Source organism: Gopherus flavomarginatus, chromosome 7, assembly GCF_025201925.1.
Source record: "Gopherus flavomarginatus isolate rGopFla2 chromosome 7, rGopFla2.mat.asm, whole genome shotgun sequence".
Lineage (NCBI taxonomy): Eukaryota > Metazoa > Chordata > Testudines > Testudinidae > Gopherus > Gopherus flavomarginatus.
The window spans coordinates 88,074,939-88,099,989 of record NC_066623.1 but is presented as its reverse complement, the minus strand read 5'-3'; the positions used below and the strand labels follow the sequence as shown (position 1 = coordinate 88,099,989).

The window sequence follows — 25,051 nt, the reverse complement described above, 5'->3', positions numbered from 1 at the left end:
AGTTAGATTAACAAAGTCAGTGTAGACACTGCGTTCATTACATCACTGTAACTGCCCTCCAGGATGCATCCCACAATGCCCACCATGACCACTCTGCTCACTGTTTTGAACTCCGCTGCCCTGCAGCCAGCTACACAGGCAGGCTACTGGCAGCAAGCGCCCTCCTGCCTGGACTGCAGGGAAGTGAGTGGATCTCCTTGGTCTGTGGGGAGAGGAGGCCATGCTAGTTGTCTGTGCATCAGCTTCTGTCTCAGGATTGGTTATTTCTGTCTGATTTTATAGACAGCATGCCAACACACTAACTCTCCCCCAACACACACTCTGTCTCTGTAACTCTGTCACACGTTGTGTCTCACACTCAACCACATACAAACTTATGTGGTCTTCTTGTGTTAGTGTCCAGCAGTGTCAGTTTGGTCATATTACTGAGTGCTACTTTAAAAAGGGATTTAAAATGTGTCACTTTTCGGGCACACACAGTTCATAGCAAACAATGCCAGGCTCAGTACACTGCAGCAGCACACATTACTGAGGCTCAGTGTTAATATTCTCCTCCAGCCGAATAGCCCCCCATTGTGTTACTCTTATATACTTGTGTTCATAATGCACAGCACAATACTGAATAGCAGTGCAGAATCCATGCTTTCTGACACAGATGATTGGGTTGCAGGTTACCAGGGCAGTTGAAAAGTAGTTGTCAATCTAGTAGGATGCCCGTGGAATGATGGGATTGAGAAGCCGCCATCATGTGACACTGCACTTGCCCCTGCCCCCATCAGGCCTTGCAAAACTTTCCAAAAGCTCCCTGAGTCCAGTTGCACAGCGGGATAGCTGCCCATAGTGCATTGCTCTGTGTCGATGCAAGAGGTGCTATTGTGGATGCACTCCTTCGACAAAAGGAGCATCGTGTGGACATGAAACAGCAGTTTAATTACAGCAGTGGCTGTCCGTCGGTGTAACTTGTGTCAACAAAACTCTGTAGTGTAGACAGGGCCCAAAATTCAGTAAGTGTCAGAGAGATCTATGTTACGCATTTTTTCATGATGACACTTCATAACATCTAAAATGAGGCAGACATACAAGAAATAGAAGCTATAGAGAATATGAGGGAACTTAATGTTATGATCTTGTTGATTAGGTGACATTTTAAATTCCTTCTCAGATCATTTTAACAAGAGGTGCTTCTTAACTATGAGAAGTGTGTGTATAGATGGGTGGTGCGCAGTGTGTGGTGTATGCTTCAGAAGCTTGAGCTTTCCAAGAGTCAGTTATGTATCAGCATCTTGGGAATTGAGGATGCCCTCTCTATATTAGAAAGGTCGTCAAAATATTGTTGTAAACTAGCCATATACCCGACGTGAAATTCAATATAATTCCAAGTATCCAAATTCCCTTTATCTGACCATCCTAGTTACCTGAATGCACAGCATGTCCTCCATGTAGCCCTGTGTTAGTGAATAGCACTTCTGTGTGTTCAAATGCCCCGTTATCTGAAACTTTCGGGTGTCCGCAAGCCAGACAGAGCAGAAAAGGTGGGGGAGTTGCATTGTATGTAAGAGAGCAGTATGACTGCTCAAATCTCCTGTATAAAACTACGGAAAAACCTGAGTGTCTCTGGATTAAGTTTAGAAGTGTGAGCAACAAAGGTGATGTGGTAGGAGTCTGCTAAAGACCATCAGATCATAGGGATGAGGTGGATGAGGCTTTCGAGACAAATTAGAGGATTAGGCCAAGAGAAATCTGATGAGGTTCAACAAGGACAACTGCAGAGTCCTGCACTTAGGACGGAAAAATCTCATGCACTGCTACAGACTAGGGACCGAATGGCTAGGCAGCAGCAGTTCTGCAGAAAAGGACCTAGGGGTTACAATGGACGAGAAGCTGGATGAGAGTCAATAGTGTGTCCTTGTTACCAAGAACGCTAACAGCATTTTGGGCTGTATAAGTAGGGGCATTGCCAGCGGATCGAGGGATGTGATCATTCCCCTCTATTCGACATTGGTGAGGCCTCATCTGGAGTACTGTGTCCAGTTTTGGGCCCTACACTACAAGAAGGATATGGAAAAACTGGAAAGAGTCCAGGGGAGGGCAACAAAAATGGATGAGGGGGCTGGAGCACATGACTTACAAGGAGAGGCTGAGGGAACTGGGATTGTTTTTAGTCTGCAGAAGAGAAGAATTGTGGGGGGGATTTGATAGCTGCTTTCAGCTACCTGAAAGGGGGTTCCAAAGAGTATGGATCTAGACTGTTCTCAGTGGTAGAAAATAACAGAACAAAGAGTAATGGTCTCAAGTTGTAGTGGGGGAGGTTTAGGTTGGATATTAGGAAAAACCTTTTCAGTAGAAGGGTGGTAAAACCCTGGGGTGGGTTACCTAGGGAGGTGGTGAAATTTCCTTCCTTAAAGGTTTTTAAGGTCAGGCTTGACAAATCCCTGGCTGGGATGATTTAGTTGGAGATTGGTCCTGTTTTGAGCAGGGGGTTGGACTAGATGACCTCCTGAAGTCCCTTCCAACTGTGATATTCTATTCTATTCAGATAAACGAGCGCGTGCTGTAAACTGATGAGCAAAGGAGAACTTGAAAATAACTTGAGAAATTTTCAGCTTCCAGTGCCATGGAATGTTTCAAACGAACATCAGTTACTTTAATGACAATCTTTATGCTCCATTTGGAAGAATGCCTTAAGTTCAGGCTAACGTCGTCTGCATGTATGTTTTCTGAGATACATTTATATATCTCATGGAGGTATGGCCCTAATGAGAATAATAGAATCACAAAAGTGTAGGGCTGGACGGGATCTCGAGAGATTATGTAGTCCATCCCCCTGCACTGAGCCAAGGCCCACTAAACATAGGCCATCCCCTAAAGGTGTTTGTCTAACCTGTTCTTAAACTTCATTACCTCCCTTTGTAACATATTCCTGTACTTTCAGAAAGCTTTTCCTAGTATCTAACCCAAGTCTCCCTTGCTGCAGAGAAATTCCATTAATACTTGTCCTACCTTCAGTGGACATGGAGAGCAATTGATCGCTGTCTTCTTTATAATTATCCTTAACATATTGGAAGACTGTTAGCAGGTCCCCACTCAGGCATCTTTTTTTTTTTTTTTTTCCCAAGATTAAACATACCCAGTATTTTTAATCTTTCCTCATAGGTCAGGTTTCCTAAACCTTTTATCACGTTTGTTGCTCTCCTCTAGTTTCTCCAGTTTGTCTATGTATTTCTTAGTGTGGCACCCAGAATTGGACACACTACTCCAGCGGGGATGTAACTAGTGTTAAATAGAGCAGGACAGTAATACTTTGCACTTACCTTTATTTAATTTCATTTTATCAAAGGCCTTTTTCATTCTAATCCTGTCCTTCAAAATGCTTCCAATGCTTTCCAGCTTGGTATCATCCACAGATTTTATAAGCATACTTCCCAGTCCATTATCCAAGTCATTAATGAAAATATTGATTAGTTCTAGACCCAGGACAGACCCCTGTTGGACCCCACTAGATATGTCCTCCCATTTTGACAGCAAACCATTGGTAACTACTCTCTGAGCATGAAGAACAGGAGTACTTGTGGCACCTAAGAGACTAACAAATTTATTTGAGCATAAGCTTCTGTGGGCATGGTTTGTCAACCAGTTATGCACTCACTTTATAGTGATTTCTTCTAGACTACATTTCCATAGTTTTCTTACAAGAATATTGTGGGAGAGCCTCAAAAGCTTTACTACAATCATATCTACAGCTTCCCTCCTATCCACTAGGCCAGTAATCGTGTCAAAGAAAGAAATTAGGTTAGTTTGGCATGAGCTGTTCCTGACAAATCGAAGCTGGCTATTACTTATCACCCTATTACCCTCTTCATGCTTACAAATTGATTGTTTAATAACTTGTTCCAGTGTCTTTCCAGGCATTGACATTATGCTAACTGGTCTATAACCCCCTGTCCTTTTTGTTCCCCTTTTAAAGATAAGTAGATACTATGTTTGCCCTTTTCCAGTTCTCTGGTACCTCACCCATTCTCCAGGAGTTCTTGAAGATAATTGCTAATGATTCTGAGATTACTTTTGCTAGTTCCCTAAGTAAATTGGGTGAATTTCATCAGGCCCTGCCAATTTGAATATATCTGATTTGTCTAATTATTCTTTATTCTGTTCTCTCCTTGTTCTGGCTCATGCTCCAGATTGCAATTAATGTTGATTTGTATTAAGCATCTGTTCACAATTAACTTTTTTAACAGAGGACTGAAGCAGAATAGGTATTAAACTAACCATTGGACCACTGCATGAACTGAAGTGCATTCCCTGGGTTAGTTCTATTTTCCAAACAATTTTAGAGGTCCACTAGAAGGAGCTGCCCTCTCTTTCTAAACAGTTGTGGGAATATACTTCTCTAAAGATATCAGACCAGATCCTCAACTAGTTTATTTCTATGTAGTTTCATTGATTTCAGTGGTGCTGTGTTAGTTTATTCCAGCTAAGGATATAGCCGAGCATTGTACAGGATTCGCACTCCTGGATCTTACAATTTACCATGAGACTGGTTGAACTCTCCTCTTGCTTACGGTTTTTAAACCTTTCAGATCAGTGGTAGCAGGGCAGAACATAAACTAAGCCTTTTCTGGTTATTATGTGCCACCTTTTGTTGAGTACAATTACAATCTACTCAATAGATTATAAGATTTGTAATGATACCTTATAAGAGACCTTTTGCATAAAGCATATTCCAGTAACATTATAGTCATACTCATTAGCATATTTCCATAAAACATATGGAGTGGAACGTCACAGTGGTGATGTCTGTTTCCTGTGTCTGACTTTTCCATCAACTACTGTATGCTGTTTTGTGTTGAGTATGTGGTCAGAGATTAATCTTTTACTTCTTTAGTAAAAAGTAAAATGTGCTTTACTTGAAAAATTGTTTTCTATAGAGATTCTAGAATGTTGAATTCTTAATATTTATGTGTATCTTTTTTTTTGATTTTTAGGACAATTCTAATTTATACATGATTATGGAATATGTCCCTGGTGGTGAAATGTTCTCACATCTAAGAAGAATTGGAAGATTCAGGTAAGATACTTAATTAGATTATTCCTTCAGAAGTAAAAATCTTAAATTTCTAGTTTGTGTATATTTTTTCTTGAAACTGTAATCATTAAGAAAAAGAGTTTTAATTACATAATATGGGTACATGCCATTTAATTTTTTCCCTTGTCATTGAGCTGAAATCATGCAATGGAAGTCTCCTAATTACATTTATTAGTTTGCAATTAGTTAATATAGGCTTTCATAATCTGTACAAGAGAATCCTGGGACGGGTGTATAGATTGTCGTTGGCAATGTTTTTGGTTTCTAAAAGTTAGTCCAAAAGACCAGGTGAAATGAAAACATCATTTTGCAACAAAGGAGAAATTAAATAAACAGATTTATCCTATGGAGCACATTACCCCTTGGCTTGCATGTGCAATTTTAAATGTTATAAATCCTGGAGGATTGACATTACGGGCATTTGGATACTAAAATCTTGTTGGTTCCCTTTGTTCTTTTTCTATCACATAAATAACCAGGAAACAATTGTTTGATATTTAAATTGTCTACAGCTTTAAGAATGTGACGTTTTATATTGTAACTACGTAAGGCTATTGTTAAAGGCATAATAATGTTTTAATTCATTGCAGTGAACCACATGCACGGTTTTATGCAGCTCAAATAGTGCTAACATTTGAGTACCTCCATTCACTAGACCTCATCTACCGAGATCTAAAGCCTGAAAATCTTTTAATTGACCAGCAAGGATATATCCAGGTATGATGCAGGTGAACATTTATGTATTTCAGAGTTTTGTATTATGCTGGACGTTGGGTATTTCCTAGCAAGTGCATCTGTGAATTATGGGCAGTCACAAACCTTGTTGAAGCTGGTAGATGTGACAGTCATCTTCCATTCTGGCTAAATGAGGGAGTGATTAAATGCCTATATGTTTAGTTATGGCTGAAATAATAAGAAGCCACTGCCCAAATCTCTGACCATCGTGGGAAGGCTAGAGTAGGAGCTGAACTATGCAGTTTGAAAAGTTTTTCCTTGGATCTGAATGCAAGTGAAGGGGTGGGTATTGTGTGATGGAGCTGTTTCTGGCTCACAATCACAAAGACACAGGCCAACAGGAAAGCAAGCAAAGAGCCAGGAGAGACAATAAGTGAAGCACTGGTGACTTGGCCTTCAGAGAACCAAAAGAGAGCTTTTGGGGCAAAGTTCTGAATGGGAAGAGGCTTGGAATTGTGAGCAAAGAAACTGCCTCCTGTTGTTTGATTCTACTGTGTTTAAGGAAACAGAACTTTGTGTACATTTATTTATAAATATACAGGATGGCATCAGAGAAATAACTCACTATCATCAATTTCGCCTCCTAATGGAAACAACCTGCAAGACTCCAAATATTGGCTAACTGCTCACACTAAAAAGGGGTAAAAACTTAGGTTTATACAAACATTAATATTTGAATCTCACAGTACAACTGTTGAACTCAAATAGCAAGTTCTTGAAGTTTCAGGAAAACTCCCATAAGGCACCATATGCCTCAAGAGTGTTAACTGTGCATTGCTTCAAACAACAGAACTGCAAATATAAGTTCTCTCTTGATAAGTTTGATTGATTAACAGTGTGACTGAAATTATAAAACAAAAAACCTCAATAGTTTGTCCACTCAGCCTGAAAGCATGAATGGAAAAGAACAAAGATCAGTGTTTGTGATTTGGCTATTTCCAGTAAAGTCTTCGTAACAGCCGTCTGTCTTTGCACAGAAGAAGAATATGTATTTGTCTTATACTGAATAAGTGGTTTTGGGATTATTGTAAATTATTTTTTTGAGCAGTGGCAGGTCAGATTATTTTATTTTATTTATTTATTTTTGGTGGAGGAAGAAATGCTAACAAAGATATATGCCCTATTTATCTAGGTGAAAGTTCCAGTCTTCTTCCACGTAAAGAAATACCATAGTAGTGGAGATATGGAAACGTTCCTCTTCCATTTTGCATCTCTTTGCGTCTGAAGGAGTTTGTACTGAATAGTATATAATATCTGAGAAAGTGTTTCAGAGGGATTGTATCAGAAGTTACTATCATCTGAAAAGACCTCCTTTATGATAGCTTACTCTATGACAAATGTTACATTGATGATGCCAAAAGGGTACTGTGACAAAGTTCTCCTCTACCTTGGTGGTCCTGTGCTTATTGGCGGATTTGCTCGCCTCACAGTTTCACCCTGTGGGTCGAGAAACAGCCCAGAGACCTTCCCCTCTGGTAGAAGCCACAGTCCAGGTCAATTCCTCCTTTGTTTGGTCAGGACTTGGGAGGTTTGGGGGGAACCCGGGCCCACCTTCTACTCCAGGTTCCAGCCCAGGGCCCTGTGGACTACAGCTGTCTAGAGAACCTCCTGGTACAGTTGCACGACAGCTGCAACTCCCTGGGCTACTTCTCCATGGCCTCCTCCCAACACCTTTTTTGTCATCACCACCGGACCTTCTTCCTGATGTCTGATAACATTTGTACTCCTCAGTTCTCCAGCAGTATGCCTACTCACTCTCGGCTTCTTGCACGCCTCTTGCTCCCAGTTCCTCACATGCACTTCCTCTCCTCTGACTCCCTTTGGCCTGACTAGAGTGAGCTCTTTTATAGCATCAGAGAGGCCTTAATTAGAGTCAGGTGCTTAACAGCCTCACCTGACTCTTAGCAGGTTAATTGGAGTCAGATGTTCTTATTAGCCTGGAGCAGCCCCTGCTCTGGTCACTCAGGGAACAGAAAACTGCGTATCCAGTGGCCAGTATATCTCCCTTCTACTATTCTGCTGTTCCCAGCTGGCCTGGCTCTATCACAGTACATATAATCCTTATGCAACTTTGCAGTAAAAATCTCCCAGATTTTCAAGAAGTTCCTGATCGCTTGACCAACTTTTTTTTTTCTGATCCAGTTCTTAAGTTATTAATGGCATCTACAGAAGTTGTGACCCATTATCAATAATCACATTTTCAGCTATATTTAATAAGACTGAAGTAACAGTAAGAACTAATATTTAATACAAGTATAATTCATCTGTAAAATAATAATCCATGGTTATGTCTCATTGCTTTGCATTTTTTAATACAGTGGCTTGTGCTAAGGGTGGAGTACCTGCCATATCTTTCTTTTGTTTAGTTTTATCAATTTTTTCATAAGCTTTTGTCCTAATTAAAGGATCAAAATAACTGGCTAAACAAGATGAAGTCTTACACCATATTGAACAAGACATAAATGGTGAATTGCTTCTGTGGATGAAGATATTTTTCAAAACATCTCCCAAATTGAATTTTTTTTAAACTACACTTAAAAATAATTACAAGTACTTTTCTTTGTGCTCCAGGTCACAGACTTCGGGTTTGCAAAAAGAGTAAAAGGAAGGACTTGGACGTTATGTGGAACTCCAGAATACTTGGCTCCTGAAATAATTCTCAGCAAGGTATTTCTGTATATAATCTTAAGAACAAGCACTGTCTTGTTGTTCAGGCTTGATGTTTGATCCAATTTAGATTTATTTATTTTAATGATCGGCATCTGAGGCAGTTGCAGTAGCTAGGCACTTGTGAAAATCAGTCCCTGAATTGCCAGTCCTTCGTAAAGTACACAAAATGCTATCCTCTGTGTTAATTAGAGATTATTAAAAAATACTCCAAATTATCTTAGTACACACTCTTAATGCAACCTTGCAAAATTCTATTCTCACATTTGCAAGTAACTTTTTGCAGGGCAGGAAGCAAATTATAATTAGGAGGTTTTTTTTTCACTAGCATTTTTCATAAGCGTATGCCAGTTTTGCCTGCTCTGGTATATTTTCATGTTTTAATGAACTAGTTAAAAAATTCCAGAAGGTAACCAAACCTGCATACTGGATAAACCAATAGACATTTGGGAATCACCCCTCTGAGCGAGTGTTTCAACCTGTAAGCATTATGCATTAGATTGTCTTCCTTTTTAAGTCTTTTTAAGTATAAATTAAAAAAATCAAATGTGACTTTACTTTTTAAGCATAACTGGCTTATCTCACATCATCTCTTTCTTCAAATAATATAACAGGTATCTGAATGGAGAAGGAATTATTATAAATACTTGGCTTTTATGTAAAACTTTTTATCCATATATCTCAAAGTGCTTAACAAAGGAAAGCAAGTATCATTATCCCTGTTTTACCGATGCCCCCTTATTACACAATATCTTATCTATTGTCTGTAAAAGTGAATTGAAAATACTTGTAACCTTCCAAGGCCTTGGTGCAGGGTGATGGTTCTCTTGAAACTTTTGGTGATGATAATAGTTCTTAGCCCGTGTATCTTAATACACTTAACATGTAAAGCAGCACAGGAAGCTGTGTTCCTTCCTCTCTCACTTTAGCATATTGATATTAATTTTTTCAGGGAACACACTGAAGCTTGCGCTCAGGTCCTGGTAAGATCTCAGCAAAAGAAATTTTTTAAGTTTACTGTTTGCAAATGTATTTGTAATTTAAGTAATAGTAATCTATATTTTCAGAGTAAACAACTTTTCAGATAAATTTTAAGTACAGGTCAGTTAATAGATGAATCAGTAACAGCTAAATAACTAAATATTTTAAAACTGGTTTCTATTAAAAGCTTTGAGAAGTTCCATTTTAACTTAACTAATAAGTTTTAAGATACTAAAATAATAAGAATGAAACAGTATGTACATTGCTAGAGGCATGATTTTACTTAATGAAATGTCTTTAATTCGCTCTGAAACTAAGTTTCATGTGATGAGACTGCATTCAGATAAAGACCTGGGCCTCAATATTTCTTCTCTGTGGGTGGGTTGCTATGTGGGTGCTATTTGTGCTTTCTTCTGGGTGGGTGGGTGCTTTGCTGCACCTGTGCAGAGTCCCACTGGTTTCACTGGACAGGTATCTGTGCAAGAAGTTTCAAGTACTGAGCCATGAATAAATATCATAGTGCATCATCCATGTGTGTTTTAAGTCATCTACAAACTGGAAATCATGAGGCAATTAATTTTGAACAATTCTTTGTTTTAGTGTTTTATACGAATACTATATATTTTGTATTTATAAGTGTATAGGAACTCTTAAATCTTATTAGCTATGGTAAAACAGTAATATTTCTCCTTTATCTCGCAGGGCTACAACAAAGCAGTGGACTGGTGGGCATTAGGAGTGTTAATCTATGAAATGGCCGCTGGATATCCTCCATTCTTTGCAGATCAACCAATTCAAATTTATGAAAAGATAGTTTCTGGAAAGGTATGCAAAAAGGGTCTATTTTTAAAAAATCTTTATTTTGTACCATTGTCCTTGCAGAGCTTTTCCTGTGTCCTAATTGTCTACTGAGTAGATCTGCAATTCACTGATTTATTAGAGGTTGATCCATTTAAACAGAGAATTAGAAAAGTCCATTACATGTACTTTTGAATCCATGGACATCCTTACTGCAATAATAATTTTTTAAAAGTGCATACATTTTTTAAGTCTCTGAAATATTGCTGTGTTTACAGTTTAAAAACTCAGATTCTTACATTCCTACACCCCAAATTTTGTGTTTTCATGTTTAAAAGAAAATGGCTAAATAATCCAGTAAGTATATGTCACAAATCCACAGTATCAGTGCTACACCCCGAACTTTGAACAGTCTCTAGGAGGCACCCCTTCAGTGTGCCAAACCTGCAAAGGGTCTCCCTCTTCCTGCACAGAGTAGGCCACGTGGCCTCACTCCCTCCTTTAGACCAAAAGTCCGGGGCCCCAGCACTCCTCTTTCACACCAGGAGGTCTGCTGAGAAAATCCAACTGAGATAGACTCCTGGTAGAGACTTGTGTATTCTTCAGAGACTAATGAATATCACCAAGCATTTGCAGTGACACTCAGTGTTGTCAAAACAATGGTGTTTATTAGTCAACACAGCAATGGGAATCCTTAGATTAGCACAGAGAAAAGAAGGTTAAAGCATAGCCAATTCCGGTTAGCCCTACCAAATTCATGGTCCCTTATGGTCAATCTCACAGTCATAGGATTTTTAAAATAGTAAATTTCATTATTTCAGCTATTTAAATCTGAAATTTCGCCGTATTGTTATTGTAGGGATCTAGACACAAAAAGAGTTGTGGGGGGGTTGCAAGGTTATTGTGGGGGGGGGAGAAGGGTTGTGGTACTGCTGCCATTATTTTTGTGCTGCTGCTGGCAGCAGTGCTGCCTGCGGAGCTGAGCAGGTAGAGGTGGTAGCTGCTGGCTGGGAGCCCAGCTCTGAAGCCAGAGCTGCCGCCAGCAGCAGCACTGTAGAAGTAAGGGTGGCATGGTATGGTATTGCCACCCATACTTCTGTGCTGCTACTGGTGAGGAGCTGTCTTCAGAGCCTGGTGCCTTGCCAACAGCCACCGCTCTCTGGTTGCCCAGTACTGGAGGCAGCACAGAAGTAAGGGTGGCAATACCATGAACCCCCTAAAATAACCTTGCGAAACCACCACCACTCCACAACTCCCTGTTGGTTCAGGATCCAATTTGAGAAACGCTGGTCTCCTCCGTGACATCTTTATAGTACAGGGTAAAAGCAAACAAAAGACATTGACGTGATGAACAGCCATATCACTTCATTCAGTGATCTCATCAGATCTCCTAACTTAAACAGATTTAACTGGTTCACCACTTGGACAAAAGATCTTGGAGAAAACCCAGGTGGTGCTGGTGATTTAAATACTGGCATTCCTCCTCCTAAGTCAGTGTGGAACCAATGTTGTAGCATGGTGTTACAGAATATTGCTTCTGAGGAGTCTATCTTTTGGATGAAATATAAAATTGAGGACACTCGTGATTACTAAATTCCCTGTGGCTCTTCCTGTAAAAATATGTTATTAATTTTCTTGGTTACATTTTGCCTAAAGTATTGACTTTTAGATTGACCACAAATGTCAATAAAACTCTTTACTAAAAGATTCTTTAAACTACCTAATCATTAAAGATTTATCTTCATATTGGAAAAAGAAGGTTGATTTTTGCAGTCATTGTACCTAAATTTTCTCTAATTTTATCATTCGATATTTTTACTGACTCTGGGAAGGAAGGATGGTCTAGTGCATTGGGCACTGGATTTTAAACTCAAGAGAATTGTGTTCAGTTCTCAGTTCAACTACAGATTTCCTGTGTGACCGTGGGCAAGTCATTTTACCTACCCTTTGCCTCAGTTCCCCATCAGTAAAATGGGAGTAATATATTCCTGCCTTTCAGAGTGTTTTGAGGATAATATTCATTAGTAATTGTGATGCACTCAGATACTACACTAATGAGCCATACACATGCCTACACAGATAAATTGGAAGAACATACTTAGCTATCAGAGCTGATGATTTTACCACATCTCTTCACAGATTAAATAATTCTGTGCACTGCATTTAACTCTTAAGTTAATTATTTAATGACATTTCATAGCTACAGAATACCGTTGACCAACTGGGCATAGTGAGTGCCAAATTCTGGAAGCGTGGACGTGGCAAGACACTTCTTTTCAATTTCACATCTGCATTAGATTTTCTGATGGTTCTTCTTGGATCATTTAAAGCCCTGTAAAACTATGCAGTGAGACCTGTATCAACTGGATCTTTTTTAAACACTATTGAAGCACAGTTTATGCTAACCTGGTTTACCTTGCCAGTGCAGACTTGAAATGACTATTTTGTGTTTGAGATGGTCTGTTAAATAGTCACAAATTTACTTTGCAAGGCAAACAAACTTTCATGTGTTTAAAAAATGCTCAGAATTGTTCAGCTAAGAGTTTGATTGGCAGTGTATGGGTATCTATAGAGAGATTATAGTATAAATAAATTTCTAGATTAAATTCTCACATATGACTTCTGAGTGTGCAGTTAGCAACTAATTAGAAACTAATTAGATGCATCTGACGAAGTGGGTATTCACCCACAAAAGCTTATACTCCAATACTTCTGTTAGTCTATAAGGAGCCACAGGACTCTTTGTTGCTTTTTACAGATCCAGACTAACACGGCTACCCCTCTGATACTAGAAGTGTAGAATGACTCCACAATTTTAATTTATATGAGCTTTGTTCTCTTAACTTCACAAAGGGGGAGAAAAAACAAATGTAATCTATATTGTGGTGGTAATTTATGGGTGTGTTTTTTTAGGTACGGTTCCCATCACACTTCAGTTCAGACCTGAAGGACCTACTAAGAAATTTACTCCAGGTAGACTTGACCAAACGATATGGAAATCTAAAGAATGGTGTAAATGACATAAAGAACCACAAGTGGTTTGCTACAACAGATTGGATTGCCATTTATCAGAGAAAGGTAAGGCACTTTCTCACCTAAATAATTAAAATTATATGCATTTCTGATTTCATTAAGCAAAGTCAAAGTTGTATTTTAAATTTTATTATGAATGGAAAAGTTAGCAAATTTGGCCCATCAAATTCAGATGTTCTGAGAAAAGCATGATATTCTTTGAATCCTGAGGATTGCATTAAATTACAAAGGACCAGTATACTTGTCCTAGGCACCTCATAAACATCCATGCTGCCCTAATGCATGGTTCATGCTCTGCTCTAATTCCTTTCTTGCCCATCTTCAAAATGAGCGATTTCTTGTACCTCTAACTTCTACTTAATTCTTAACATATTATGGCTACTGAAATTGTCCCTCCCACTAAGAAATCTTTGTTATTTGCCTACTTGTTCTCAGAAGCCAGCCTGTTCTTCAGCATGGAGATGCTCTGGTCTTGTTGCTCTTCTTTGGAGAGGGTCCAGGGAAGAGCAACAAGAATGATTATAGGTCTTGAGAACATGACCTATGAAGAAAGGCTGAAAGAATTGGGTTTGTTTAGTTTGGAAAAGAGAAGAATGAGAGGAGACATGATAGCAGTTTTCAGGTATCTAAAAGGGTGTCATAAGGCGGAGGGAGAAAAAATTTTCACCTTAGCCTCTAAGGATAGAACAAGAAGCAATGGGCTTAAACTGCAGCAAGGGAGGTTTGGGTTGGACATTAGGAAAAAGTTCCTAACTGTCAGGGTGGTTAAGCACTGGAATACTGGTTAAACACTTGCCTAGGGAGGTTTTAGAATCTCCAGCTCTGGAGATTTTTAAGAGTAGGTTAAATAAATGTCTATCCAGGATGGTCTAGACAGTATTTGGTCCTGCCATGAGGGCAGGGAACTGGATTTGATGACCTCTCAAGGTCACTTCCAGTCCTAGAATCGATGAATTTGTAATTCAGGGATTTGTCTCCAGCCTCTGCTATTATGCACCCAGCCTTTGCTGTCACATACCTTTCCTCTGCTGTCATCTTCTGAGGCAAAGGACAGGATTCAACAGCAAAGGTTTATCTCGTTAATCTTGACTACATAGAAGATGTCTTCTAAATTCTCCAATTGTTTTTCTAGCACTAGTGCAGTTCCATCAGTGGTAGCAATGTTGGGAGCTCTTCTAGTGGTTGGATGCAGGGCTGGATTTACACTTTACACGTACCTAGGCACAGCATGTTCAGTGTCCCTGTCCCCTATCCCATCTCCCCCCACTCCCCTGCCTACTGCATGTTTTCTTTAAAAAATGAAACTTTTAACCCACTTTTCGGTGCCCCTAGAACTCTGGTGCCCCTAGGCACATGCCTACTGTACCTAATTGGAAATCCGGCCCTGGTTGGGTGTCAGCATTTTTACCATAGTGTTTTCTAGACCACTCAGCTTCTGAGCAGGTCAGAAAATGCTGGCAGCAAGCCTATGCTAGGGCTCCCATTATTGCTCCCACTGTTGGAGTTGTGCCAGAATGAGACCTTTAGAAAATTCTCGTTATAGATACAACTGCCGAGAAGGGTGGTAGAAGGGGAAGATTTGGTTCCTGACAGAGTGAGTGAAGCAGGGTGGAAGTTACTGCAGGCCCTGCCTTCCAGCAGCTCCCAGAGTCTGCTCCGCTCTGGCATAGTGCCACTTTTGTAGCATCACTAAGCACCTGGAAATTAGCCAGTTCCCAGATGACATACACCCAGGAAATGAACAGTTTCTTAGGTTAAACCAGTATTTTTCTGTCTTGTAAATAGGAAGTAGTAAAACTTTAAAATCTCATTGGTTTTGAAAATTTTGAGAGCAGAAATAATTTATTTTGAGACATTTGTCACAAATGAGTTTTTACAGTCAAGTGACATACTTCAGTGAATATTAGTGTCTTATTCAAATGCTAATAGAGGTGTGAAAGTGCTGCTATAATAATAATATTTTAAAAAGTTCTTTTAAAGGCCAAACCTAAAATCTAACAATAGTTTATAAAAAGAAACTGGTTGTTTGGCTACACAAGTTGACAGAACAGTAGTTGTTGTAATCACTAACGTATTAATTACTATGAGACAGGGTACTATTAACACATCTTGCATTCTTTGTGTTAAGTGGAGACATTTTAAGAAAAGATTTAACATTACAGAATTGTAATTAACTCTTCTCTGTGTTTTTAAATGCCCATTTAGAACATAATTTATATGCAGTGGGGATTCATCTGTGATTTTTTTTCCTATAATAATAAATTAAATATTTTAATATTTTGTTACATGTGCTTAACCTCACCATCCTATTGTTATCGAAAACTTTTTTTTTCAAAAGCAAGAAATATCACTACTTTATATTACCATTTATAAAGGATTTGGAATACTACTGAAGAATGGTTTTGCAATTAATTATTATAGGAAATATTATTAGAAGGCTAAAACAACAATAATAATAATAGAGTACAATATTAATATTTCAGGGTGTATTGAAATCTAGAGGTCAACTCTTATGTTTGATGCCATCTTTCCACAGACTGTTTTCACCAGTGCTTTCTTATAGTAAAGTCACTTGCCTAAACTGGACGTACTCTGCATAATGAAAAAATAGTTCCTTAGCAACTAAAATGGTATGAATAATACCGTTGTGTTACAATTGTGCATAATACAGTCAGTATTTAATATTTCTGAAAAGATCAGAGCCTCTTTTTCTTTTCATACATGCATAGGTATTTATTAAACTGTGCCTGGTAATATGGCTTTAATTAAGGCTGAGCAGTATTTCCATTGCATATCCCTGTTTTCTTGTGAGCTCACCTTCAGAGATTTCCTCTGGTCGGGATCTGAGAATAGTATTGTGAAAAATAACTCTGTATTGCAAAGGCAAGTAAACATCTTGGGCTTTTCATTTGAACTAGCAGGGGTTCCTAGGACAAATTTTTTGGGGGCACTCAGAGTGCAGCCACCAACTCTTGCTGGTGGCCACTCTCACACTTTTTCCTAAAATACTTTATTAGCTTTAAGAAAAACAATTAAATATGCACACATACACATCCAAATCATTGTAATTTATTGCTAGCTAGTAAGTTCATTGCAGAAAAGTGATATCAGCATACAAATATCACTTTTCACAGCAGACTTACTCAGCCCTGCCAAGCCTCGGGACAAATTAAGCCCTGGATAAGAGGTTAGGGAAAGCAGGAAGGGCTAGAACCTGAAGCCCCGTTACCGGAGCCTAGGGCCTGTCACTGTGCTGCTGGAGCCTGGGACTGGAGCCCAAAGCCTGAGCCCCACTGGCCTTGAGAAGATAGGGAACTCACTGGCTGCCTACTCCTTCAGCATTGTGCCTCAAGTGTCTCCAGACGGGAGCAGGGCCCAACCCCTGCTGGCGGCCCTGCAACCAACACCACGGTGGTGCATCCAGGAGCAACAGGGAGATGGAGGGACTGTTACTACACACACACATATACACACAGAGCCCAAGGGGCTGTGACCTCAGAAAAGCCCCATGTTTTAATAAACACTGCTTAAAATCCCAATTTTAGTCTGTCTGTTTGTTTGGATTTTTTGGTTAGGGAATAATTTGGGAACAGCTGGAGAGAGAATGAGGGTAATGGCAATAGGAACATGTGGTTACATAGGTTAGGTATATACTCAGGCTATTGAGCATCCACTTTTTCCTTCCTGTCTTGAGGGCACAGATGTATGTTTGTAGAAAAGCCATGTGCAATGCAGCCCTGTTCCTATTCGTGGTTTCTAGCTTCACAAATCTTAGTGAGTATTACTGTGGTCCAGACATGCATATATCTACACCAAAGGTGGCAATATAGGAAAGGAAGCAGAGCTGCTACTTCCCTCCATCCCAATGCAGGTATGGGGCAGGAAGTTGGAGCCTTCCTATGCTGCACTGGGTATAAACACAAAATAGTTTCCTCCCTCCCCAGCATAGCAAGGAGTCACTGTCTCCCTCCCAGGATGTTCCAAGTCAGTGCAATAACATGCCACCCCTTGCACTATGCAGATCATAATGTCATGATCTAACACTAAATAATAATAGCTAATGTTTTCAGCTCGCAATCTCTTTAAATATTTGGCAGTCTGTCAGATTCACTGACACAAATTCCAGCAGGCAGATTTGTTGTGATCCTCAGAGGTCCCTGTGATTTGGGGTCTAAAATAAGATTAACCCTTGCAAGGTTTAAAGGCAACAAAAAAATGTCAAAACCACTATTTGGTCACCAGTGTGTTGCACAGGCACATTCTGGCTCTTAACACCAGGAGTAGGCAACCTGTGGCACAGGTGCCGAAGGCGGCACGTGAGCTGATTTTCAGTGGCACTCAAACTGCGTGGGTCCTGGCCACTGGTCCGGGGGGGCTCTGCGTTTTAATTTAATTTTAAATGAAGCTTCTTAAACATTTTAAAAACCTTATTTACTTTATATACAACAGTAGTTTAGTTATATATTATAGACTTCTAGAAAGAGGCCTTCTGAAAAGGTTAAAATGAATTACTGGCACGCGAAACCTTAAACTAGAGTGAATAAATGAAGACTCGGCACACCACTTCTGAAAGGTTGCCTACCCCTGCTCTAACATATAAAATGTTCGGAGGAAACATCACCATACAAAATCATATAAGACAGTATAAAATTTTGCAAAAACGTTACTCTTCTCCATTAAATATAAGGATTTCACTATAGGAAAAGGTTGATACCAAATCTGAATAGGTATCTTTTGAGTTGTATGATCTCACAAACCACTTCAGCTTTACTTTCTTGGTGATTGTGAGATATTAGAATCCCTTGATATCAACAAAGAATCCACCATAGTGGTCACCTCTGCAGTATTTCCTTTGTATAAAGCTGCGTGATTTATTTTTGTCCTGCATACCTTCCCTCCATTCCGAAAGCCCTCACATTGCAGTGACAGTCCTTTGGGCCAAAGAAGATGGTTTCAGCTCCCTTTGGAACTTGTCAACTTTGTTTCGAACATGGCCATAGGAGGATATCACGTAATATACATGTGTGCTGCTCTTGCCACTCCACAGGAAACGAACATAGGCCTTGATGTTCAGGACTGATTTACTTGATTCCCACATGGCAGCATGTTGTCCTTTTACTAGGCCTCTGGGGTGCACTGTAATCATAGAAATGTTGAGCTGGAAGGGACCTTGGGAGGTCAGCTAGCATCCACTGTGGGACAGAATTAAGTATACCTAAACTATCATGACAGCTGTTTGTCTAACCTGTTCTTAAAAAAATAATATGATGGAGATTCCTCAACCCCCACTAAGCAATTTATTCCAGTGCCTAACTACCCTGACAGGAAGTTTTTCCTAATATACAACGTAAACCATCTCTGCTGTAATTTAAGTCCATGTAAGCTTCTTGTTCTATATTCAAAAATTAAAGAGAACAATTTTTCTCCCTCCTCATTGTAACAGCCTTTTATGTACGTGAAAAGTGGTATCATGTTCCCCTCTGTCTTCTCTTCTCCAGACTAAACAAACACAATTGTTTTCAATCTTCTCTCATAGGTAATTTTTTTTTTTTTTTTTACCTTTAATCTTTGTTGCTCTTGTCATGGACAAAATGGAGACAGTCCAATCTTTCGGAAAGGTGGCACCCAGAACTCGACACAGTACTCCACTGAAACCTACTCAGCATAGAGTAGAGTGGAAAAATTGCTTGTCATGTCTTTCTTACACCATTCCTGCTAATACATCCTGGAATGATGTCTGCTTTTATTATTATTATTAGCAACCGTGTTACACTGTTGACTCATATTTAGCTTGTGATCCATTATGACTCCCGGATGCCTTTCTGCAGTACTCCTGCCTAGGCAGTCATTTCCCATTTTGTATGTGTGCATCTGATTGGTCCTTCCTAAGTGTAGTATTTTGCATTTATCCTTATTGAAGTTCATTCTGTTCACTTCAGACCATTTCTCCAGGTTGTCCAGACATTTTGAATTTTAATCCTATCCTTGAAAGCACTTGCAACCCCTCCCAGCTTGGTGTTGTCCTCAAACTGTGTAAGTGTACACTCGATACCATTATCTAAATCATTGATGAAAATATTGAACAGAACTGATCCCTGCAGGACCCCACTCAATATGCCCTTCCAGTTTGACTGTGAACCACTGATAACTACTCTCTGAGAACAGTTTTCCAACCAGTTATGCACTCACTTTATAGTGGCTCCATCTAGGTTGTATTTCCCTAGTTTGTTTAGGTGAAGGTCTTGCAAGACAGTATCAAAAGCCATACTAAAGTCAAGATATACCACATCTACTGCTTGCCCTGCTCCTCCACAAGGCTTGTTACCCTGACAAAGAAAGCTCTTGGGTTGGTTTGACGCAGTTTGTTCTTGATAAATCCATGCTGACTTACTTATCACCTTATTATCTTCTAGGTGTTTGCAAACTGATTGCTTAATTATTTTCTCTATTTATCTTTCTGGGTACTGAAGTTGAGCTGAACGGTCTGTAATTCCTTGGGTTGTCCTTATTTCCCTTCTTATAGATTGGCATTATATTTGCCCTTTTCCAGTCTTCCAGAATCTCTCATGTCTCATGACTTTTCAAAGATAGTTGCTAATGGCTCAGATATCTCCTGTGTCAGCTCCTTGAGTATTCTAAGATGTAGTTCATCAGGCCCTGGTAACTTAAAGACATCTAACTTGTCTAACTAATTTTTAAGTCGTTCTTTCCCTATTTTAGCCTCTGATCCTTCCTCATTTTCACTAGCTTTCATTAAGTTAGATGTCCAATTGGTACTAAATTTTTTGGTGAAAACTGAAACAAAAAAGTCATTTGGCACTTCTGTCATGTCAACATTTTATGTTATTCCCTCTCTCCCCGCCCCACCTACCAACTCCCTGAATTTTCCTAATCTGCCTAATTGCAATCCAGAGTCTTTATTGTGCTCTTTTCCCTTCTACCATTCCTTAGAATCATAAACTCAGTCATTTCATGGTCACTGACCCAAAGTGTCTCCCACTTTCAAATTCTCAACTAGTTCCTTCCTATTTGTCAAACTCAGATCTAGAACAGCCTCTCCCTTAGTAGCTGTGTCTACCTTCTGACATAAAAAAAATTCTCTCTAATACATTCCAAGAATTTATTGGATAATCTGTGCCCTGCTGTGTTGTTTTCTCAACAGATGTTTGGTTTTGATCACTGTCCTCTTTCTAACAACCTTTATCTATTTGAAGACTGTTATCATGCCCTCCCTCGACTAAACATGCTCAATTCTTTCAAACTTCCCTCATAAATCATATTTTCTAACCTCAAATATACCTCTTTCTAATATCCATCTTTAATGCTCTTCGTTCACAAGAGGCAGTAATGTGTCTTTTGGAGCATCTGCAAAAAGGAGCTGATCATTGAACTTACATGGATGAGGTGAATCTGCTCATTCATTTCAATTTTACTCTTAGAATTAACTGTAGGGAAAATTACAGTGGAGTCTGAGTTTATTTATATTTAATAGTGCGAATAATATCTTTGGAAGGAATAGAAACAACCTTGTGGGGGGTTTTTAAGTGTAGTCTGATCTAACTGTTAAAACCAATTACCATATATACTCATTCATTAGTCCATTTGTTTGTTTATAAGCCAACTCCCCCCAAGATGTTTAGATAAAAATAGCAAAAACTGTATGACCCTTTCATAAGCTGACCCTGTGTTTCAGGGGTTGGCAAACTTTGGCTCCTGGCCTGCTTGGGTAAGCCGCTAGTGGGCCTGGACGTTTTGTCTACCTGGAGCATTCACAGGCACCGAGTCCCTCAGCTCCCAGCGTCTGCGGTTTGCTGTTCCCAGCCAATGGGAGCTGCGAGAACTGGCACGCCACTTCCTGTAGCTCCCACTGGCTGGGAACGGCGAACTGCAGCCACAGGGAGCTGAGGGGCTCTATGCCTGCAAACGCTCCAGGTAAACAAAACGATGATATATTAGATATTCAATTCAGTGATTCCATAGCATTTAAAATCGTGAAATTTTGGTGTAGACCCGTTTATAAGCTGACCCCTGCTCTTTGATGCGTTACTTTTTTACCAGAAATATTCGGCTTATGAACAAGTATATACGGTACTTCATCTAATCACAGGAGTCAGCCTTTTGAAACATGCTAAAGCTAAACTGCTGTGTGTGTGTCATGGAGATGACATCACTGTTCTCATAAAAATAACTACAGCGAAGGAGTTCATTGGATTTTTTTTAATCTTTCAGTAGCCCTTCATATAATTGATTATGTTCCAATTCTAGGACGGGTTGGATGGGCTCTCTCTTCTTATTTAAACAGACTTTTTTCATCTTCGGGAGATCTCTTAGTAATGTGGAACAATTGTCATGGGGGGACCTGAAAGTTATATTTGAACAACGTGTTTGTGAAGCTGCTGGGGGAGATAGTGAAAAGATGTGGATTTTGAGCAGGTATATATGCTGATGATTCACAATACCCACCCCCCACATACACACAGACACACACACACCCTTCCATTATACTCAGTGCCAGCTCTCTCCTTTCCTCATACCTGGCTGAGATTGGGGCATGAACGAGAGCAAACTAGTTGATGTTCAATGCAGGCAAGGTACTAGTAACTAAGAGAAGTGTCAGGGAGCTTCAGCTGAAGTGATGTGTGCTCCGGTTATTGGGTATTGCCCAGTCTTTTGGATGCATTTTTTTTTAATCTGGGAGGTTTGGATCCCAAATTGTCCCAGGATTCCTAGGTAGTGCTGCTAGCCAGGAGTCCATTTTCCATCTCTTCAACCATTGTGATAGATTCTCTTGTGTGCAGCCCTCACTGAATTATCTCTACCTTTATCATCTCCCGGAAGCAGAATATTCTCAACAGGGAATTCATTTTCCCCTGTTGTCTGTTGGAATCTGAGTTTTTTGACCTTCCAAGTGCAGCATAAGAAATAGCTGTATTTGCTTAGGCTTTTGTCTGAGATGGTGACCGAGAAGGGTAGTAATCTTTCTCTGAACGAAAGTAATTTTTGTTGGACGTTTGTCAATAAGTGATATGATTTTAAATTTCTATGTATACATCTAAACGCTTCTTGATATTTTCATTTTAGAAAGCCCTAAGTAAATGTGATGATGGATTATATTGGGTAAAGTTATTCTGATTAAGCTTTCTCACTTGTCAGTGCTAAAGAAGTGCTAGTGGAGGATCAAGATTTTTTTATGCTTGTTACCATATCAGTAAATCTAAAAGGTAGATTTTTACTTGTCTGCTCTTTTAAACTGACATCTTACATGATTTTTCTCTCAAATATAGGTAGAAGCGCCATTTATACCAAAGTGCAGAGGACCTGGAGATACCAGCAACTTTGATGACTATGAAGAAGAAGATATTCGTGTGTCTCTAACAGAGAAATGTGCAAAAGAATTTGCTGATTTTTAGTATGTGTAAGAGGACAAGATGACATCAGGACTTACATTGGGATCTTTGCACTCTATTAACTGATGAGGTGAAGCTGAGACAGTCATATGTCAAAACAGTTACCTAGTTACTTCATTCCACAAAGCTGACTGAGGTCTTTATTGCCATCTTCCATGTGTGCAGTTTGCACCAACCCTTATGACTAGGCACAATTAAGCAAGCACTGTTTTGCTGTATCACAGAATACTAGACCACTTTCCTACTTATCTTTGGTTTCTGTCGTTTCATTTGTTTCTGTGTATTGTTCAGTTCCCCCTTTTAAAATGAAGTAGTTTTTTACCCAAGAATGCTCCATTTTATTTTGAAAAATGTATTTGTGTGAGTGAAATGGAAGGTGTTGCGGCTACTGTGATTTAGACTGAAGTGAAAGATAAGTGTTGCTTCTAGTCTGTGCCAGCCAATACTTCTTGTCTGTCTTGTATCTGAGACTACAGTTGATTATTTATATATATATATTTTTTTTTTGGTAGCTCAGACTAAATCTAGCCAACATTATTAGCATTTTTGAAGGTAGTATTTATCGCCACATAAGTCTATGCTAAATTAACTTAAAAACATTACTACTTGGAGCCTGACCAAAATTAGCATAAATTGGACAGCTTAAGTAGCTAGACCCTGTGTCTTGGTTTTCTACATACCTGCACTTCTCTTCACTGCCTCCTTCCTTTGTATTCCTCAGCTGGGCAGTAGGTAAATATGCCATAACCTGACTGTCCCATTGGAAGTACACAATCTCATTGAGCAGGAACAGTTCCACCAGGTCCCAGGCCATATTTAACCAAGTAAATTATCAGCTTTTCAGTCAGTAGGTATTAAATGGGTTTTTAACACCATAAACCCTAAACTCATAAAAGAAGTTTTGGTCAGTATTGTAACAGAATATGGCTAACTAAAAAAAAAAGTCAATGTTGTGTCTCCTAAAGTATTCCTAGTTTAATACCCTTTTTTTAACTTAAGGCATTGGTTTAAAAACCAAAATCAAAAAGTGCTCTGCCATTAGCTATGAGGAAACAAGTGGGTTTAGCAAATCCAAAGTAATATGGATGCATTGCTAGATTAATACAGATTTTTTGTTTTGTTTTGTTAGCTGTTAAAATAAGAGGTTATTGCCAAGTTTTTATTCTGGTATACTATATTAGTAAACTGAGGATGGAGAACTGCTGTGATCATTTTTGATTTTTAATTACAGTGCTTCATTCATGTGTAAAAGAGACATAGTTAAAAACTGCCACAGTTATTTTCTTAGTTACGTTGCGTCTTCATTTCTAACCTACTTCCTTTCAATGAAACAGAATGTATGATCACACAGATGTAAGAATTTGGGCTTGTATACTCTCACCAACTGACTTAAGATACTGCTGCCATGTACTAGCTTTTGGCACTTTTACACATTTATTTCAGTGTTTATTAATAATCAGTCGCTCAGCACATTATTTTTTGCTTTTAAATTTATTCATTCTATTTTTATTTGTACACTTGATGCTGGATATCTCAGTGACCTGTCTTTAAAACAGCACATCTAAACAGTTTAAAATAAACTAGGCTCATATTTTATGATCAATTTACATGCATACAAGGATGACTCGTTTTTATTAAAACTGATCTATATTGATACATAGCTATTGTATTTGTTTGAATGTCAGTGCAGATGAACCATTGACATTACATCCTTTTAATCTGTATGACACTCCTTTAAGAAAAGCCTTTGTAGACATTTTACAAACCAGTATGAGCTGTACCATCAAACATTCTGTATGTCTTTAGGTTGTCAAGCATTTTTGCACAATGTCATTAGGAGGTTGACACTGATTGCAGCCTTTGTCCACCCAAATTTACATATGTACAAGAAAAGTATAAGATACTTTGCTGTAGCAAATTTTATGTAATAAAAATATATCATCACAATAATAAGTTAAAGAAAAACTCTTTGTATGAAAAAATGTTAAAATCTTTTGTATTTCATTTAGACTGAGGACATGCTGTTGTATGCTAGTTGTATGCGATAAATTCTACAGTAACTTTGTTGTCGTTTATGAACTTTAAAAGATTTTAATAAATGCTGGAGATCACAGTTTGATTGTTCATTATTTTAATTTTCAGTCATTTATAACCTAATATGGTTCAGAGATTTTCTATTCTGTGACGTACAGTGATCATTCAACCTGGGTGTACAGTAAAACAGAGGACTCTAGGGCATTGATTCTAACATGTCTATTTGATATCCAGATTAAATTTCAGATAGACATAAATTGAAGTGGCCTCGTAATAATTCCATGATAATTTGCTGTTTCTGAATTGTATGAAC

At 38.9% G+C, this 25,051-nt stretch overlaps 1 protein-coding gene across 4 annotated transcripts in view; it reads left to right on the top strand.

The window, feature by feature from the left end:
• Positions 1-24,817, top strand: part of PRKACB (protein kinase cAMP-activated catalytic subunit beta) — a 122,381-nt gene extending 97,564 nt beyond the window's left edge. For all 4 annotated transcript variants that reach the window (XM_050963507.1, XM_050963508.1, XM_050963505.1 and 1 more), the window contains 6 exons: positions 4,983-5,065; positions 5,674-5,800; positions 8,390-8,485; positions 10,169-10,291; positions 13,178-13,342; positions 22,582-24,817. In XM_050963507.1, coding sequence (XP_050819464.1) covers positions 4,983-5,065; positions 5,674-5,800; positions 8,390-8,485; positions 10,169-10,291; positions 13,178-13,342; positions 22,582-22,707 — 720 coding nt within the window. In that variant the 3' untranslated portion in view covers positions 22,708-24,817. The remainder of the gene's footprint in view (positions 1-4,982; positions 5,066-5,673; positions 5,801-8,389; positions 8,486-10,168; positions 10,292-13,177; positions 13,343-22,581) is intronic.
• Positions 24,818-25,051: the final 234 nt, after the last annotated feature.